This window comes from Danio rerio, chromosome 3 (genome assembly GCF_052040795.2).
Source record: "Danio rerio strain M-AB ecotype USA chromosome 3, GRCz13ab, whole genome shotgun sequence".
NCBI lineage: Eukaryota > Metazoa > Chordata > Actinopteri > Cypriniformes > Danionidae > Danio > Danio rerio.
In genome coordinates this window covers 38,071,280-38,092,231 of record NC_141023.1, presented here as the reverse complement: position 1 = coordinate 38,092,231, position 20,952 = coordinate 38,071,280, and the positions used below count along the sequence as shown (strand labels likewise).

The following is a 20,952-nucleotide window of genomic DNA, read 5'->3' as shown; positions in this document are numbered from 1 at the left end:
CACGCATACACACATAAACTGGAGCACACAGAGGAAACCCACGCCAACACAAGGAGAACATGTAAACTCCACACAGAAATGTCAACTGGTCCAGGCGACAATGCTAGCCACAGAGGGCCCTATCATACACCCGGCGCAGTGTGGCGCAAGGCGTGACGCAGTAGTCTTTTGGTAGTTTAAGCTTGGCGCAAGTGTCGTTTTGAGGCTTTGCGCTACGCTGTTTAAATAGCAAATGCATTAGGGCTCATTTGTGCGCCCATAGGTGTTCTGGTCTAAAAAGGAAGGCGTTCTGAGGCGGACCGCTGGTGCGTTGCTATTTTGAGAAACTATAATAGATTTTTCATTAGACCAAAACTAACCCGGTCTAAACTCCGGTGCAGAGTTGCGCCTCGCTTACGCACTGCTTAATACGCACAAGAGAGCAATAGGCAAATATCTTTACATATGAAAAATGTAAATATTAAGGATATATATAGGATATAATAAGAATAGATATAGAATATAAATATAAAGGATTAAAATATTACAAAACATGTTATTTTCTAGCCTACATACATATGAAAAACCACTGCTTTTATGTCTTCTTTATCTCGGGAGGCTTTTTCAGTTTATTCATAACAATTTGCTTTTGTATAATGTTATTATTATTAGCAGTATTATTTATTATATCCATATTTATATTTGTTTTATTTAAAACAAGCTTAGATTTGCCCACCTGTCAGGTTTTAGACCATATGGGGCACAGCATGTGTTTTAGGATATAACTCACATTTATTTTATAATAGCACATTTTGTTATTATTATTCATTTATTCGTTTGCTGGAAATTAGAACTGAATTTAGAAATAGTTTTGAAACGAATATTTGCACTTAACAAACAAAATTATTTATTTATAGACTAATTGATGTCTGTGCATAAAGGTTTCCATATCCAAGAGCGAAAGTGAAAGTGATCCATTATTTCTCATTCTAACGCAGTAGATGCTCTGTTTAACAGTTTTCTGTTAAAAAAAACTGTCAACTGTTAACTGTTTGCTTGTGAAATGCTCATTTTTTACTTAGACTTACTTTGCATCCTGTAAATAGCGGACGCACCTGACTCTTAAAGGGAATGGGAGATGAGACTGTAATTGGTTTATTCTTAAAACACACCTATAACTTATTAAGAAAATAAACTCAACCCTTTTAGACCATGTGCCGAAGCGCAAGGCAGATTTCCCGTCCTTAAATTAGCAAAAACGTGTCCTGACATGCCCTGAAAGCATTTGCGCCCTGCGTTTTGCGCTTTGCGAATGGAACGTCAAAATAGAGCCCAGAGTCACCATGTCACCCTGTATCTTAAATAATAACATTAATAATTTAAATATTAGTTAATGCAAATTTACATCATTTACAATTTACATTACCACCCCTATAACGATTCATACAGTTGTGAATGCATAAGTCAATCAGTTTATGTAAGAAATAAATTCATTTAACAGTCTGAAACTGGCAGATCTAGAGCCTAGATAGACATCAAAAGTGTTCAAAGCAAACATTTCTAGTAAAATGTTTGTATCTAGATATAAGACCCTTTCACACATACAGACCTTTCCGGAAAATTACTGGCAACTTTTTGGAAGGTCTGTATGTGTGAACAGGCCTTTTTTGAAAGTACTGATAAATTAATTCCGGCAATTTTCCAGAAAGAGATGTTGTAACATTACCGGTAATTTGCCGGTGTGGTAAGAAATCGGGTCCCCCTCCTGCAATCGAGTCCACTACAGACCCCTAAGCCATCATCTGTGGTGAACGGATGATCAAAAACTATTATTGCGATATCTTGTTGTGTGGCTAATCAGAGCTGCGTTAGCTTATTGTAGCCAGGAGGCTAATGGTGGGGGTATGATTATGCTAGCACATAAGATAACTGGGCTAACTAAACAGTTTAAAAGATAAATGCACATTTTCATAACTCATGCATCCCTTTAATTATATAAGTATACAGAAGGGTCAATATAACACGTTTACATGCCATTTTAATGGTGAAATGAAGTAGTCATGCTTTTTATTAAATTATGAATGTGATTTCATAAACTGTACTTCATAATTAGGCACTACAAACTATACCTATTACAATTCCAGTAAAACAATATCACTCAAGGTCCTATAGGCGAAACTTAATTTTTAGGGGGGACTCAATTTCTCGTGACAACGGAATGCTGTACTGTGTGAATGCAGCAGGAAGATTGCCGGACAGCGACTTCACGTCTAGAACGCGATGATGTGAGATGTCTACTTTAGCCAATCAGAACACTCAGACGCATTCACATCCACGCGGTTAATAAAAATGAAAGCCTTTGAATACTTTTCCAGACACATTTAGCTGCTAGATGTTATTCAGATAACTTTTCTACTGTATGTTCTTCTTAATGCCAACAGTGTCAAATATTATTGATAAAATGCTTATGATTAACCCCTGTTTGTTTACCTTCAAGCTCTGCTGCCTTCAGTTGCTTGACGCGTGTGCACGTGAAATAGCTGGTGAGCACCAGCACACACACATATTATGAACATCAAGACATGTGAAATTGTTTCTCCATATGTTTTCTTTTAAGTTGTTCACAATACTTATCCATCCACATACTTTGTAATGTAGTCAAGTGTGTAAACATTTAGCTGCAGTTTGCGCTTCTGCCTTTGGATGTCTCAGAAAGCAGCTGCATGAATGCTAAAGCTTTAAATTAAAGTGAAACCATCAAGAAAAGGCAGACCTCTTCTATGTTTACAAATACAAGCGCAGCTGTTTATAGGTCCTTTCTGGTTAATAATGTCAGAATTTACTGGTACTGTATTTTGGAATGGATGTGTGAAAGGTTCCAAATGTCTGTGCCTTTTTTATGAGTAAAGTCATTTCGGAAATTTTTCTGGATATTTACCGGTATCAGTGCATGAAAGGCGATACAGTCTGAAAGTAAAGTCAAATTAGATGCATATTTTTTGTTTTTGTATTTTGACCTAAAGTAACATCTGGAATCACTAATCAGAGGTTACTGTAGGTCAGAATACATGAAATAACCTTTAAAACAATGAAAACTTGAAATAAATTTGACTCACTAAAGCATTGTAATACACAAGTAACATTACAGAAAAAATGTACCCCCTCCCCAAATAATCAATGCTTAACTTGCAGCCTGTGTGTGAATGGAAGAGGGAAATGTATCAGATATGTACATCACAGGGCAAATCATTTAATGAATCTATAATTGCAGTATTACAGCCTGTGTGAACCAAGGACTAATCATGTTAATTGTGATAATAAATAATTGTGCTGTCAATTGAAGTAGTGAGAAGTACCTATGGGTACGTATTAATAGGAATCTTTATGAAAAAAAAAAAAAAAACAGATGCAGTTTTATTCGACAGATGGCAATGGAGACCATATAGTGTCATTAAAAAAGACCACAGTGCTTCTTACTTTAAAAATCAGCTATACAGTAATAGGAGAGCATAAAAAGGCATTAAGAATGGAGGGTAAAGGGCACTAAGTCACAATGATAAGCTTGTGAAATCATATTATGAAATCATGGGAATATATTACGCCTTTAAAAAGGCCATTTAGCAGCAGTTAGACATGAAAATTGTGCTGAAATTTCCATTTTATCAGTGGAATGAAATTAAAAATTGAAGGCTACTTTGGGAAGGGCTCTTTCACATGTCTCAAATTATACAATATGTCAAGTTCAGACACTGGCTCTGCTTACAAGCCCTTGCTGTCAGATTGTGGGATTGTTCCAAGGTACCTTTGACCCACAGAAAGCTAGTTTCATTTCGATATTCTGACCTCTCCTAAACAAGTTCAGCCAGGATTTGTTTGGCTGCCAAAAGCAAACCGCAAACACCACAAGGCATCAAGTTATCACTATACATACAACCTCATGCTGTCACATTTTTCGGCATGAGCATATGAAATTTGACATTACCGAATGAGTCTTCATCAAGACGTTTAAAACCTTTAGACAGTGGTTTACAGAGAGAAAAAGAATATATGATATTCTGCTGGTTTCATGATAGACAGTACAAACTCTATTTGTCGTGACTGTCATCATAGACATCATCAGTAACATCTTTTTTTAATTATCTATTGTATTACATAAAAGGCTGGGGATCTGCTCTAATTTGTTTGCAAACTATTTATGCAGAACTGTCATTTTTATAGTACATACAATATGTATTGTTTTGGTACAGTATCTGCTTTGCACATTGAATTTCTTTATTCATATATATATATATTATTTAAATAAACACTTCAACACTTTTCCTAGGTTAATAACACTTAACTAGGTTAATTTGGTTAATTAGGCAAGTTAGGGTAATTAGGCAAATAAATGTATGACAATGGTTTGTTTTGTGTCAAACAAAAAAAAGCTTAAAGGGGCTAAAATTATTGACCTTAAAATGCTTTTTAAAAATTAAAAACTGCTTTTATAGCAACCGAAATTAAACAAATAAGACTTTCTCCAGAAGAAAAAATATTATCGTAAATGCTGTGAAAAAAAAAATCCTTGCTGAATATTTAACTTAATTAAATTAAATTAAATTAAATTAAATTAAATTAAATTAAATTAAATTAAATTAAATTAAATTAAATTAAATTAAATTAAATTTAATTTAATTTAATTTAATTTAATTTAATTAAATTTAATTTAATTTAATTTAATTTAATTTAATTTAATTTAATTTAATTTATAAAAAGCTCTGTCAAGGTGAGCATTCTGACATGGATTTATAGGGAATTTTAATACACTGTACTATTGTATTTGTATTTATTTGAATATGTGTAGACTGCTGTTGTTATGTTTTTAAATTCTGTTTTGGTTACACTCAGGGGCAGACTTAACCAATAAGCGAAGTAAGCAGCCGCTTAAGGCCCCGGGGAATTAGGGGGCCCCGACCAATACCAAGAAGCCCTTTATTAATATATAGCTCTTTTATTAATTTTCTATCATATGTTGTAAAATATGTTTATAACCATTAATATTTTAAAACCTAGGGCCACCATGAATAGTGGAATGTTTCTTTCGTTCTGTACATGCAAATATTACAATCTAATCACAAATACGGCTAATTAACTGTACATATAGTTAATTCATAAAGTTGCTTTTTATATTTGTGAGTTTATTGTATTTAATTTTATACTAAAACGACATAGATTCCACTTAAAGTATATTTTAAATGCAGTTTATTTACAAAAAAAAAAATCTACAGAGGAAAAAAATATCTATAGAAAAACAGATTTTTAATGCTAGGGCCCCACACACTTTATAGATTGTATTGGCTATGCTGTAAATTACATTGGAATTGCAAGTCGACTGACTGACAATGTACTTGCAAAGTTTCTTATGGTCAGGAGAATGTCTGTACAATCAACTAAATGTGTAAAAGTGAAAGTCAAAAGAAATTCATACCATTGTTTTACTCTGTATGCTTTGGAAATATTTTATGTAAAATCTTGCTAACTTTCCGAAACTGAAAAGTCAAGCTGAAAATATAATGTCAAAGTAAGACAGAGCAAGTAAAGTAAAGAGAATGTTTGAAAGTTTGTAGCACTGTTGGTGCAGTACCTGGCATGTAGACCATCCTGCAGTTGCAGTTCTCAACAATGTATCGCGTCTCACATTCGATACGGCAGGCAGACACACTGTACACCTGAAAGAGGCCTGAATCCAGGGCTCTGGACACACATTCACCCCATGGAGGAGGAAGGTACGTCAGCTGAAATGAGAAAGAAGAGTATAATTCATTAGAGAAATTATTAGTTTTATACCCTGACAGCATAAGAACAGAGCGTTTGCAGTCCATTTCCTAACATCTGACCAGATTTTTATTTTTATTCTGTCTTGGAATAAAAGGGTACTGCACTTATACCTTATACTGTTTTTTTTTTTTGTACAAGTCAGAGGTAATTTGCTATTTGTTCCATTTGTCCCAAATGAACTGTCAGTGGCATCAAAGTTTTGTTATAGCAAGATTTTAAAAAATGGCAGCTCTGGTGTGTTCCTTTCCATTTGACATAAAATCGATCAGCCAGCTTCTTCCTGTCTAAGTGGTGGGTAAAAGCCAGACTCGTGGAAAAAACAAACAAACAAACATCTAAAATGTAATTATTCACTGCAGTTTTCAGCTGACAAGAACACTAGAGGCAGTAAAATAACAACACTTCCATTTTTGTTTCATGCGAATAATATTACAGGGCAGGCCAATTATCAAGACTTACTAATCACCTCAACACTAGTAAATGAAATTTGTAAATGAATACATTTCAATGTTTACATCACATATTTATATCCACATTTATGGATTAGGTGGTGCGGTGGCTCAGTGGTTAGCACTGTCGTCCCACAGCAAGAAGGTCATTGGTTCAAACCCTGTTTCTCTGTGGAGTTTGCATGTTCTCCCCGTGTTTGCATGGATTTCCACCCAGGCGCTCCGGTGTAACCCACAGACCAAAGACATGCGCTATAGGTGAATTGAATAAGCTAAATTGGTCAAATATATGTCTATGCAAGAGTGTATGGGTGTTTTCCAGTGCTGGGTTGTGGCTAAAAGGGCATCTGCTGTGTAAAACATATGCTGGATAAGTTGGCGGTTCATTCTGCTCTGTTGAGCCCCTGAATGATAAAAGAACTAAGCCGAATGAAAATGAATGAATGTATGAATTATCTCATACACAAGCTTTCTCTGCCACCTCAATGTTGTGTTGCATTTGTGATGCAGAGGACTTGAATATGAGCAATGTGGAAAGGTTAGATTTTGTATAAGAAAATATAAAATACTTCTTGTGATGCAAAACTACAAAATTATAAGAATAATGAAAAGAAACTTTATAACTACAGTAGGAGTAATTCAATTGTATTAAGTTGTCAAAGTTCAACCTTCTCCTAAAACAACAGATTGTTGTTTAAATAATTGTGAATTCAATGTAAGATTCATTAAGCTTCAAAACTGCAATCTCTTTTAATGGTTAAAATAAGTATTTCATAGGAACTTATAAACAGTAGGTACAACGCTGTCTTGTGTGTCTTGTCAGCTCGTAATTAAGAATGTCCCAGGTGTAGTTGAACGCAGCGTTAGATGCCTTGTCAAGTTGCAATAATTTCAACATTGACACACAGCACTAGCTCCAATGGCGTGGACCAATCAGAAGAACTCACAGGTGGAACAAGTTTTGTAAGCTTCTGTATTAATGATATTGTTCTTATTTAATTATAACAGCTTACATCATACAGTTTTTAATAAACCAGATATTATTGCGTGTTTTTAATTGTAATTGCTTAAATTTATTAGCGAGCCATACAGTCCAGATACAGACAGTAAAATGAGAAGTTCGGGGGGTGTGGTTGATTTGATGTATAGGCTTTTGGTTGGAAGCTATTCTGCGGCTCTGCCTCTGGCTCCATCTGGTAGTCCTACTGCGCATGCCCCAGCTCTGATTTCAGCAGTTCTTTTGCGACAGTTTGTGCCCATCATGAGGCGTTTTGCATTCAAAGTGTTTGATTGAAAAAGGTGCCATTGTGTCGTCTATATTTTTTACAGTCATTGGTCACGCCACACACCTTTCTTTGAACACCTCCATCGAAAAAACCAAACTTTCCAACCTCCATTGGAAACAATTTTCGCGAACTCTAGAAAAGACGCAATATTCAAACAGGCTCTAAAAGGCCGCCATCATTTGTTGACAAATGGGTTGCGGATCCAGTCCTTCACTGGGCCTTTTTCCCTTAGCAAAGAAACTTTTCTAAGACATCTGTTTCTTACTCATTTTACTTGCTTGTGGGTTAAATTTGGGCCTTCACGTGACCAAGATGTGATCAAGAGAATATGATAATATTTTTCAAAAATAAAGACTTTCCAAAATAAAAGACTGTTCAGACTTATATTAATAAATAAAACACAAATATTTAAAGATTTCTTGATCCACGGATTGGTACTGCGGCCAGGTGGTTGAAGACCACTGACTTATATATATACAGTTGAAGTCAGAATTATTAGCCCCCTTCGATTTTTTTTTCTTCTTTTTAAAATATTTTCCAAATGATGTTTAACAGAGCAAAGACATTTTCACAGTATGTCTGATAATATTTTTTTCTTCTGGAGAAAGTCTTATTTGTTTTATTTCTGCCAGAATAACAGCAGATTTGAATTTTTTTTAACCAATTTAGGGACAAAATTAATAGCCCCTTTAAGCTATATTTTTTCTCCATAATCTACAGTACAAACCACTGTTATACAGTAACTAATATATATATATATATATATATATATATATATATATATATATATATATATATATATATATATATATATATATATATTGCCAATTTGTAGTCACCATTGTGATAATCAGTATTCCATTTGGGCACTTGAACTTTTTACATACTTATATGATAATTCTGTTCTAGTGCACTTTCAGAAGTAATCTCAATTAAAAGTGTAAACCAAAGCAACGACATAGTTTATCCACACCATAATGCACTCAGAGAGTCAGCATAAGTGATTGTGGCTGAAAATTAAACAGAACTAAACAGAGTGGCAATAAGCTTTATCAGCTCAAAAATAACAAGCTACTTTATTTGGAAAGTTTAGTGCAATCCGTTTGCAGGTTTCCTGAGTTAACTTTACACTGCACACCTGTCAGAAAACAAAGTGAATTACAATTTGGCACACACGGTGCAAAGTCCCTGCATTCTGTTCGGTGCAAGACTGACAAAAACAACTGAACCGACAAGAATTTATCATAAAAAAAGAAAAATTCTGATTTACAGAGGTCTTCATCAAAGCAAATTTATCAAAAGCAACAAGCTGGTTCTGCCAGGTGCAGCAACAGGCATCCTGCTGGCATGCGTCCACCGACTGCAAGGAGTGTTTACTGTGTTACAAACATCTAGCACAATCACACTCCACAATCCTCCATGAACAAACACACTGAACTGGCTCTAGTTTTACTGAACCTGGCAGAAAACCGAGAGGCAGCGCAGCAGGGAAGGAAGGCTGTGAATCTCAAGGGAGAGAGAAATATGGAGCGGGATTAAGGATTTAAGAGGGAATGACAAAAGAGATCGTAAACAACAAAAGGAAGAGACGTGGCACAGGAAATGCCAGGTGGAGAGAAGGAGGAACCCATCTGCCCCAAAACACTAGGTTGCCCGCATCCAGCATACATTACCTGTGCTTTCATGCAGGTCAGCTTCATTTAGACTCAACGGGAGACATGGTGGGTAATGCAGTCTTAAGCCCGAAAGAGCCAAATGTGAATAATGAGCTGCCTTGGAGAGGATAAGAAGGGACATAATCTCTTCCCAACTGCGTCTGGAAACCACTGAGCATCAGGCACAGATTGAGCAACTGATTTCACGCGGCTGCTGATGGGGAAAAGAGATATCTGACAGGCAAATGAAATTTGTCAGTGGAGATAAAATCAAAGCTATTTTGGCATGGGAAGACTTTAAAAGGCCTGTCGGTCTTACCTCTGCTCCAGGAATCAGAAATAAACCCAGTACCCAGATCTGACACTGAGTATCAGAGGAGAAATGCAGCAAACCGTATCTTTAAAACAAACTTAATGACAGGTTCTTTAGTAAACAGCCTTATAATAACTTCATTTGCATTTCTCCAGCTTGGCTTCAGACATGGTGCAGCCTATAGACTCTCTTTGAACTGTCTGAAAAACTGCCTTAATTAAATCTTGTGCAAAGTGTCGTAAATCATACTTGGAAGATTACACTAGCAACACCAGCATCAAAGGAAAGCAAAGACAAGTTTAGACAACCAAAATCCTGCACATATTTGCATAATTAATTTAATTAAATAGACATAATCAGTGAACATTGTTCGTTGAATCATTAAGAGCAAACAATGTACTAATCATTTGCTGAATAATTTCTAATGAATCTGAATAATTGCTAAACGGTCATACTTTACAATAAGCTCCAATAGTTAAAGTTAGCTAATGTATTTAATAGCATGAACTAAAAATGAACAATCCTTGTACAGAAGTTATTCATTTTAGTTCAACGCTTACCAATGTAATATTAAAATGCAAATTCAAGCTTTTTATGATTAGTTAATAAAGTTAAACAACTTTACACTCACCGGTCACTCATTAATGCACACTTCTTTAATCAGCCAATCACATGGCAGCAACTCAATGCATTTAGGCATCTAGACATGACCAAGACAATCTGCCCAAACTGAGCATCAGAATGGCAAAGAAAGGTGATTTAAATGACTTTGAATGTGGCATGGTTGTTGGTTGTTGGCTTTTCACACACAAGCATCTCTAGGGTTTACAGAGAATGGTCCAAAAATAAGAAAATATCCAGTGAGTGGCAGTTCTGTGGGCGCAAATGCCTTGTTGATGCCAGAGGTCAGAGGAGCATGCAGGCCAGACTGATTCAAGCTGATAGAAAGGCAACAGTAACTCAAATAAGCACTCGTCACAACCGAGGTATGCAGAAGAGCATCTCTGAACACAACACTTCCTACCTTGAGGCGGACAGGCTACAGCAGCAGAAGACAACACCAGGTGCCACTCCTGTCAGCTAAGAACAGGAAACTGAGGCTACAATTCACACAGGCTCATCAAAATTGGACAATAGAAGATTTGAAAAACATTGCATGGTCTGATGAATCTCGATTTCCACTGCGACATTCGGGTGGTAGGGTCAGAATTTGGCGTCAACAACATGAAAGCCTGGATCCATCCTGCCTGGTGGTGGTGTAATGGTGTGGGGGATATTTTATTGGCACACTTTGAACCCATTAGTACCAACTGAGCATCGTGTCAACGTCACAGCCTACAGAGTATTGTTGCTGACCATGTCCATCCCTTTATGACCACAGTGTACCCATCTTCTGATGGCAGCAGGATAATGCACCATGTCATAAAGCACGAATCATCTCATACTGGATTTTTGAACATGACAATGTGTTCACTGTACTCAGATGGCTTCCACAGTCACCAGATATGAATCCAATAGAGCACTTTTGGGAGTGGCGGAATGGGAGATTTACATCATGGATGTGCAGCTGACAACTCTGCTGCAACTGGCTGATGCTAACATGTCAATATTGACTAAAATCTCTAAGGAATATTTCCAGTACCTTGTTGAATCTATGCCACGAAGCATTGAGGCAGTTCTGAAGTCAAATGGGGGTCCAAACCCAGTACTAGTACAGTACCTAATAAAGTGGCCAGTGAGTGTATTTCCATTAACTAGCATTAACAAAAATGAGTAAATAGTGTTGTTTATTGTTTGTTCATGTTAGCAAATACATAAAATTGTAAAAATACTCCATTTTGTTTAATTAGAATATTTTTTTATAATAGAAAAATAAATGTAATTTATATTATTTTAAACAAAAAACAATATTCATTTTTCATTAACTACATTAATCTTAACTAATAGCTCTTTTTTTTTTACAATCCGTCATTATTCAAAATTACATCAAATCAGTACAAGGTTGTATGAGCAATAATTTTTTAATTCAACGAGACAGCTTAGTTGTAGAAAATGCTGAAGTTCCATTTTCATTAATTATTCACCAGTGATTAACACAGTGAGAGTGTAAATCAGGGTTCTGCCCTTGATACTGACCTTCACTTTCAGCATCTGTGTGTGTGTGTGTGTGTGTGTGTGTGTGTGTGAGAGAGAGAGAGAGAGCGTGTAGCCGTAGCAGCTTATAATCACCCTATCTGTTATCACTTAACTCAGTAATGCAGTTCTCAGAAACGAGTCATTCATACAAATGCATTAACTTATTTAGCAAAATGATTTTTTAAACACTTCTAAACTGTGACTAAAAGAGATTAACAAAACTGTTTTCAGCATTGATTACTGGACAATGATTAGATGATAATGATTCCTGGTGGCTTAAGTGACACATTCTGGTTTGCAAGCATTTTACTGTAAAATGATACTAAAGTAATACTAATACCTAATACTACTACTAAATACTAAATGGCAAAAAATGTAGTTTTAAAGTATGTTTATTCCAATAAATACAACTTTGGTGAAACAAATTTAATCTTCTGAACAAAAATTCATTCATTCATTCATTCACTCACTCATTCATGGATTTTATTTGATTCTTATCTGATTCTTTGAATTGCAAAATTGTATTTCAATATTTTACGTTGTATTCTACAGTACATCAAGGTAATTACAATAAAAAAAATCATAATAATAATTTAATAAATAAACAATGTTGGCATGAGTTTGAGCAAACTTTAATACACAATATAAAAGTCTATATTTGATTAATTATACAATATACTGCGTATCAATTTAATGTCACATTGAATTGTCATATAGACTGGATCCAAAAGAGACAGACAGGGAAATTCTTATTAGAATTGCTGCTCTTTTTGACATGCTTTATGGCTTTTTGACAAATGCAGTCTATTTCAAATTCATCTTACAGAGTTATCCAAGGACTAACCTACTTTTTGCTACCACTTGTTTTTCCAATTTCTTTCAGTTTTTTTTTTTTTTTTAAATAAAGATTTTTTTTTTTCATGTATAAATAAATTATTGGATAGATTTAGATCTTCTCAAAAAATCAGGTAGTTTTAGCCACAGTAGCTCAACCTTGCTTTCTAAACTTACCTCCCTACTTATTTTAATAAGAGCATATGGGGACAGAACACAGCATGCTATTTGAGGAGAGAATTCTCATTTACGTATTTGTTTTTTCACAAAAGAAAAAGTTTAAACATATCGGGACTGATGAGATAGCATTCAATACGAACCCAAAAGATTAACCATTATGGATTTTTTTTTGCTCGGATACATGAATATTATAGATGGAAGTGACCACTTCACAGCCATAAAACGAGTTCAGATGCAAAAAGCTAATTGATATCTAAAATTTTCTTCTATAGCTTTTTTTCTCAGACTCCTATATGTCTAGCTTCAGTAATTACACTTTCATGGCAAAGAGGAGGTTATTTTGATCATTTTAACATGAAATAACTGAACATAAACACAAGAGGCTTAGAAAAATGCTCATTAAGGAAATTCGAAATGGCACTTTGAGGTTTTTCCATCTGAACTCTTTAATAGAAATTATATGATAAACAACACCCCAAAACTAGTTTAAACTTTGTTAACAAAGCATGAACTGATGAAAAAAAAGTATATATATATACTAAATCAAATTAGGTTACATTCACCCTGCAGGCAAATTTAGTTGTCAATTCAACTTTTTGGGCAAAGTCTTTTCACCACAGTCAAAATATAGTTTCTGAATATTTAAAAGACATGCCTGAAGAAAAACTATGTTTTGTTAGCAGGAAGTTGCCAGGGAACAGAGGCAATGGAAAAATATAGCATACAGAAAGAAAAAAAACAAAACAAATGTATATGTTCAATTTGATCTTTATTGCCATTTTCATATATTGTCTTTTTTGTATTGTTTTTATTGCTTATTTTTAGTGAATGTCTGCAGCAATATGGCAATGCCCAAAACAAATTTCATGTCAAGGACAATAAAGTTTTAATACTACTATTTAAGGTAGAAATACTGAACCCTTTTGTGTTTTTTCCTATTATTAATTTAACAACATTAGAATGAAAAATCAGTGTACTATAGTACAATTTTTGTTTAAGGTTTTATTTCTATTGTATTTTTATTTTTCAACCCATGCTCATTCTGAAAACGTACCTCTATATACATTTCTGGAGAGTGCCAAATAGATACCAGGAGCTAGGTTTTTCTGCAGTTTTTGTTTTCACAAATCCACCAGAGGTCACTGTCAACTGACTGTTTGACTGACCAATCAACTGACCCACCCTCCTCCTTCCGTAAACCCAGCCAATTGTATTGATTGACCTCCCCACCCAATTCCTTAAGTCCAACCAAAATTTTAAGAGCAGTCCAGAAAAAGAAAAGCTCTCGCCTGATTTTTACCATGTTTTCAGATTTTTACCACCCTGTTATTTACTTGTTTATTTTATTTTTTGGCTTTTGTTTTTGTCTTGCCTGCTTTTTTTAGAACCGTTCTTCACCTCACTCGATCTCTGTCGTCGTGGTCAACTCATGACAAGGATTTATTTTAAGCGACAAAAAATTACAAAATGTACAAACAGTGGACGACACAGTTGCACAGTGGGTAGCACGATCAATACACACTCACAGTAAACATAGTGAAGGTGATTCAATTAGGGAATTTACCCCTGTATGTAAAGTCAATGTGAAATTAAAATTTACAATGCTTATCTTGCTAGTGCACATTGCAATTCTTTAGGGGAAAAAATAATCTATGCAAGTTAATCTGCTGAAAATAAATAAATCTTCAATCAAAGTCAGTCCTCCTCTGTAGAAGAGTTTGATGGCTGCAGCCATAATATTTCTAAACCCTTAATGCCCCTCTTACTATTACTTTGCAAGAATAAATCCTCATGCCCAACTTAATATTCCAGTTCATGTGCACTTTAAATAAGGTTGTCATTCCCAGAACTTTACAGTCTGTAAAATAATAGTAGTCAAAGGCCATGACTTTGGCAAAAGTTATGAAATCGAATGCTGATAATGGCAGTTTTATTGTTCAAAGCTAGTTTGAAGACCTAATTTAGTGTATTTAGTGTCAGTGTGTTGGGGGGGTTACGCTGCCAGAGGGATCACTAGAGACGCTCTCTAATGGAGGAGCGAGGGATGAGATAGACAGAAGGGAATGGAAAAATATCCCATGCCGGATGTTTTGCAGGTCCTATAAGCCTAAAGTAAAGTTAATTAACCAGTGCTAAATTTACAGAGCTCCCAACTGAGATGAAGCATATAAGAGGAATGAAAAGGTATTTCTGGGTAAAATGTCATTCAGACTCAATCTATGAACTCAAGACTCTTCAATCAAATGAAAAGCCATCACCAATCACCCCACTAGTCGCATTCATATATTACATGATCTCAGAAACCAGCCACATTCACCTTGCTTGCTCTGTTTCTCCTTCTCGCTGGGTCTTTTGTAATGGGTTTCTTGCAACATTGCGTCAGAGAGTCATTACAGCCCCTGGCTAGGACATCAGGGTTAATGATAATGAGCTGGAGATACAACCTCCTGGACAGAGCATTTTTAAAAAAAACAAATCGAGAACATTTTTGCAATCCACAAGAAAGTTGGCTTTTTGTAAGATCTTGGTTTAAATATTAATCCCACAGCTTATTCTGTTAATGTAAATTTGCATAATTAATGCCACACGTTCGTACGCTCTTGACAGGAATGATTAAAACATTCCAAAACAAACACAGATCCAAATGACCATTGCTAATGAAAAGCGAAGAGATTAATAAAGCTTGAATTTAAAGGATTAATTCATTTTATGGTCGACTTTTACAGCACATCTGACAGATTCAGTGAAGAGAGACGATATTGAGTGAATGTGAGAACAGGCTGTGAGCTTAGTGGGTTCCTACTGTGACGGAGAAGCAGTTCCCAAAATATCAATCAGTCACTCTGTTATTACCACAAAATAAACAATATACGTCCTGAGTCAATCAATGTTCCCCAATCTAAAAAAAAAAAACTGTAAGAAACTGAATATGCAAAGACAGATTTGAAGATGATTTAGTGCCACATCCTAGCAGAAAAAAAAACAAGCCTGTACACAATAAATGAATAGTTTCCCTGACACACAGGGTGGAGCAATCTGTCAAAACTAAGTTTATAACAAAGGGATTTAGGGGGAAAAGTCCTGATTTTGTCAGCTTGAGCAATTTTCTCAACAGGGGGTTACTTTGATATTTTCATTGATCTTTCTGACACACTAATCATACTTTAGTCTTAAGACTGCTCCCAAATATCTTGCTGTTTTCTCAAAGAATACATGGACAAAACAATATTGCAATACATTGAACAACAAACAAACAAACAAACAACAAAAAGAAGAAGAAAAATCTGGAATACATACAATGAGGTATATGCACACAGATTTTTGAGTTCAGTCTCAGCCTCAGCGCTTCCTGGGAACTGTCTTTCCATTGTAAAATTGCCACGTTTAAGGTGTGATTGCTTCAAAATATAGCTGCCTTTTAGATATATGATATAAAGTGGGTCTCAGACCTGACAAGCAGCACTGAATTAAATTCCACTTTTCCCCACCATGTCTTTAAAAAGATGACAGTTTATTTTACCCTGTTATTTTCAATGGAGTTTCTGCACTAGCTGATTGAGGGTGCTATTGGTTACATGGTCTTTCATCTTGTTTCACGCTTGAACAACTAAATGAATGCTTAAGTTTATTTGACTGAATGTATTTTAATCACATTACAACATCAATGCTGGAAAAGGAACCTTAAGAAATTGAAAAAGTCACATTCAGCTTTCACAGAAAGTTTATCATTGGCTGAAAAAGTTGTGAATATACCCCATGAACATTGAATGATTGGTATTCAACTGCTCAAGATTTGGGGACAGCAATTAATTTCTGTTTTTTTTTTTTTTTTTTTTTAGAAATAGACATTCATTCATTCATTCATTCATTCATTCTTTCATTCATTCATTTATTCATTCATTCATTCATTCATCCATTCATAGTGGTGGGCCATTATCTGTGTCTACGTGTTACGTTAACGCGAGACTCTTATCATGTGATAAAAAGAAATAGCGCAGTTAATCTATTCTCAAAGTTGGGTCGGGAGCTGGGTCTATTGTACCAAAGCTATGATGATTTTCACCTTGATATTTTAGTGTGGATGTATACCTAAATGGTGAGCCGTCTAACAAAAAAGTGCCCTTCTGAATCAAATCAGACTTTAACTGCAACCCAGTACTGGGAAACACCCATACACACTCATTCACACCCACACTCATTTACTACAGACATTTTTTCGTTTACCCAATACACCTATACTGCATGTCTTTGGACTTTGAGGGAAACCTGAGCATCTGGAGGAAACCCACATGAACATGGCGGAAACATGCAAACTCTACACAAAAACGCCAACTGGCACAGCCAGGACTCGAACCAGCAAGCTTCTTGCTGTGAGGTGACAGTGCTAACCACTGAGCCACAATGCCACCCATGTTCTTATCAGTTCATTTAAAAATTTCACATAATTTTACTGCATTTCACATCAAATAATCTCTCAATGTAAACACACACTCGCACATACACACACGCATGCCCGCTCACGCATACAGTACATGCACAACAAATATACATGAAATATTGAGAACAAACCATTCATTCATTCATTTTCTTTACACCCATGCACTCTCATTCACGCACATACACTACGAACAATTTAGCTTACCCAATTCATCTATAGTGCATGTCTTTGGACTTGTGGGGGAAACCAGAGCACCCGAAGGAGACCCATGCAAACACAGGTGAGAACATGCAATCTTCACACAGAAATGCCAACTGACCTAGCTGAGGGTTGAACCAGCGACCTTCTTGCTGTGAGGCGATCGTAATGTTTAACATCTTAATATTAAAGTTTACAGACCGTGGTCGGTGTAGTAAAACAAGTCAGTGAGGGAGAAAAGCACAGTGCATTTAATGTCATGTACTGTTAAATAAAAACATTTCCGTTTTTGTCTACTTTCAGTGTAAAACTCCTTAAAACTGTCTTGAAACTTTGAGCTATTGTTGTAAAGTCTTTGTAAATCTACCCTCACAGCATCACTTTGTTTCCATGCTAAATTCAGTACTGTCTAATCTAAAGTTTACAGTACAACAAAAAACCTATGCTACAAACTATATTATTTATTGAAACGAGGCCCTGGCTTGTTCTGAACTTTGTAACCTATCATGGATGAATACATCAACAGAATACAGCCTCCACACTATCATGTCAGTGCCTACTTTCGTTGCGTTCTTTGTGCACCCACTGACACCTAGCTCAGACCTTTTCTTAATGAAGAGCCTGATTGTATCGGTGCAGCACTATACATTTGTTTGGCACATGTCAGCGTGAATTGTTTTTGAACCAGTAACAATAGGTCAGGGATTATGTTTGCTCTTCTGCATGAAATGCACACAAAAAAAGGATTTGGCTTCAAATTATTTTAACAAGCGAATACAGAAAGAAGTCCAGGAGTATATAAAAACAGTGTGGGGGATTATCAGAGACATTAAACTTCCTGTTTAATTAGAATGTCTTTCAGAGAGATGTGTAATAATCACCTATTATTGTGCAGCATATGCTACCTGGAGTTACAGATTCATAAACCCTTCACATTTCTAGTCTGCAACTTAGTTTTTGCATTGTTATTTCAGACAAACACCTGTGTTTGCATGTGCGTGCAGAGCATATATTGTGACTAGACTTTCAGTGAATGTCTGGACCTGGATATTTTGGCCATTTGGATGCCATGGTCTTTGTAAATCACAAACATGCACAACCATTATTCACCACCTGGAGCTCTCAAAAACATTATGGCAGGGCTGCTAATGCTTTCCCTTTACAAATATGCCAGGCAATCATAATAATGTGTGTCCAAACTCAAAAAACTTTCATTTTAAGGCATAAATATTGCATAAAACTAAAGTTTTTAAATAAAAGATAATCATACTTCTCCAGCTTTTCAGCATTTATTCATTCATTCATTCCTTTTCTTTTCAGTTTAGTCCCTTTATTAATCCGGGGACGCCACAGCGGAATAAACCGCCAACTTCTCCAGCAAGTTTTTAGCAATATAGCCAACCCAATTCACCTGTACCGCATGCCTTTGGACTGTGGGGGAAAGCGGAGCACCCTGAGGAAACCAACGCAAACGCAGGGAGAACATGCAAACTCCACACAGAAACGCCAACTGACCCAGCCAAGGCTTGAACCATTGACCTTCTTGCTGTGAGGCGACAGCACTACCTACTGTGCCACTGCGTCGCCTCTATTCAACATTCTTCTAAAATTAAATAAACTAACAAGGAACTGAACTCCATAAGTGAATTTTATTTATAAACGCATTTCAAGAGGTTCACATGCATATGAATGCCCATGGCTGGTTCTGCATTAGCTATAACACATGATTCACCAATCAGACAATTCCTAACTCACAATAAGTAACCAGCTTCTTACCTCAGTATCTTTGTTTTGAAGAATCCCCCTTCCCACTCCTACTCCTCTCTCATTTTTCTAGATTGGGTGACACGGCATCCCAGTAATTAGCACTGTTGCCCCGTACAGCACTATACAGTAATTAAAATCTACAGATCAAGCTATATTACAGGCCATAATAAACAGGGCAAATTAAAGGGGCCATGATCTTAAAAATCTGAATTCCATTGATCTTTTGGTATATCAGAGGTTGTTCTATTATAGAAATACTCTGTAATTTTCAGACGTCAAAACCCTCTTTTTAGTCTAAAAACAGCTCATATTGAACCCAATCTGCCAAAATGACAGATTGTGTATAAGCATCTTTAATCAACACAGGCTCATTCTGAAAACGTAGTCCTGGCTGCATTTCATTTTTTAATGGAACGCTACAGGGCGGTGTGACTCGTTTTGGCACTTACCGGCTGACCGCTTACCTCCATGAGGAGACTTTCTCTCTGTAACTAGTTTGTCCAGTTAGCTCGACGTGTTAGTCGATGGACTTAAGACACAGAGAGGACTTGACCAAAACAATGACTAGGTTCAAGTCCAGGGAAGAGTAGTTCCAGAAATCAGGTAAGACAAAAACAAAATCCAAAAAAATAAAATGAACGAGTGAACAACAGGGTGAGAATGTGGTAATATCTGAATACGTGATAAAAATCAGACGAGAGCTTTTGTTTTTTTGGATGGCTTTTGTAAACAGTCGGCTGGGTTTAAGGAAGTAAGCGGGTGGGTAGGTCAGTCAGTAAAATTGGTTGGGTTTAGGGAAGGAGGAGGGTGGTTCGGTCGTCGATTCAATCATTCAGTCATTCAGTCGGTCGACAGCGGCCTCAGGTGGGTTCACGTGAGAACAGTACACGCACGAACAGCATTCGCAAGAGACATTTGAGATGTGAAAAAGCGCACACAGCGGCCTTTTAAAAAACTGCAAAAATACGTATCTCCCAGGAAATATTTCGCCATCTCCAGAAACATCCACGGAGCGGCGTTTTCAGAATGAGCCTAGGTTGTCTTTAATATATAATAGAGTCTAAACTCCACCTCCACAGAAGATTAACACCTTCTACAATACTTCCTGTTTAGCTCCACCCACCGATTCACACTGCAGTAGGTAAACTATAAAAGACAAGCACTTGTTTAAGCAGAAACTAAATTATAAAGATGTTCCTGAAAACTGTGCAAGGGCAAGTTGTGGAAAAACTTTGCATTGTACTTCTTCTAATCCCAAAGTCTTCAAAATTTATTTTAACTTGTAGTATCATGCTTTCGATTAAAGTTCAAATATGATAACCAATCTAACTGTTATGGCAAATAATATTTCAGAATTAAATTATTTGGTTACACTATTTTAAAAGTCCTCTGTAGACATTATCCTATATTAGCTAACTTTGCAACTACATATAAGCTAACTCCCATAGTATTATTATAGTATCTACAGCACAAACTGTCAGGTTAGAGTTAGGTTTAGTGTTAGTGTTAGGATTAAGATTAAAAATTATGGTTGGGATTAGTAGTACAGAAAATCAGTTGGATGCATAAATGAAAATAACTAAAAGTTTTTATATATTTAGCTCGCAGTCTACTAATATAATAATGATTTATAATTGATAAATAGTTACTTTCAGCTAGTAAAACATTTAAAGTAAATCATCAAGTTGAAGTGCTATTCTAAAGATCTAAATATGCTGTTGGACTATAACAATAAGACCTGAGAAGGAAAAAAAAAGAGACAGAGATATAGAGTGAGAGAGCAGATAACCCAAGGTAAGAGAGCAGAAGACCCTGATAAAAGCCAGCCAGAGGAGAGATTTTGATACCCTCCTTAACCTGTACACTACGGCAGATAAGTGAACACCACCCTTACACTGTC

General features: G+C 35.9%; 1 protein-coding gene across 7 annotated transcripts in view; it reads right to left on the bottom strand.

Annotated features, from left to right (window-relative positions):
- Positions 1-20,952, bottom strand: part of asic2 (acid sensing ion channel subunit 2) — a 666,602-nt gene that overhangs the window by 32,233 nt on the left and 613,417 nt on the right. For all 7 annotated transcript variants that reach the window (XR_015479705.1, NM_214788.1, XM_087242453.1 and 4 more), the window contains 1 exon segment: positions 5,603-5,753. Coding sequence is in view for 6 of the 7 variants with exons in the window: in NM_214788.1 (NP_999953.1) it covers positions 5,603-5,753 (151 nt within the window). In the remaining variant the exon portion in view is untranslated.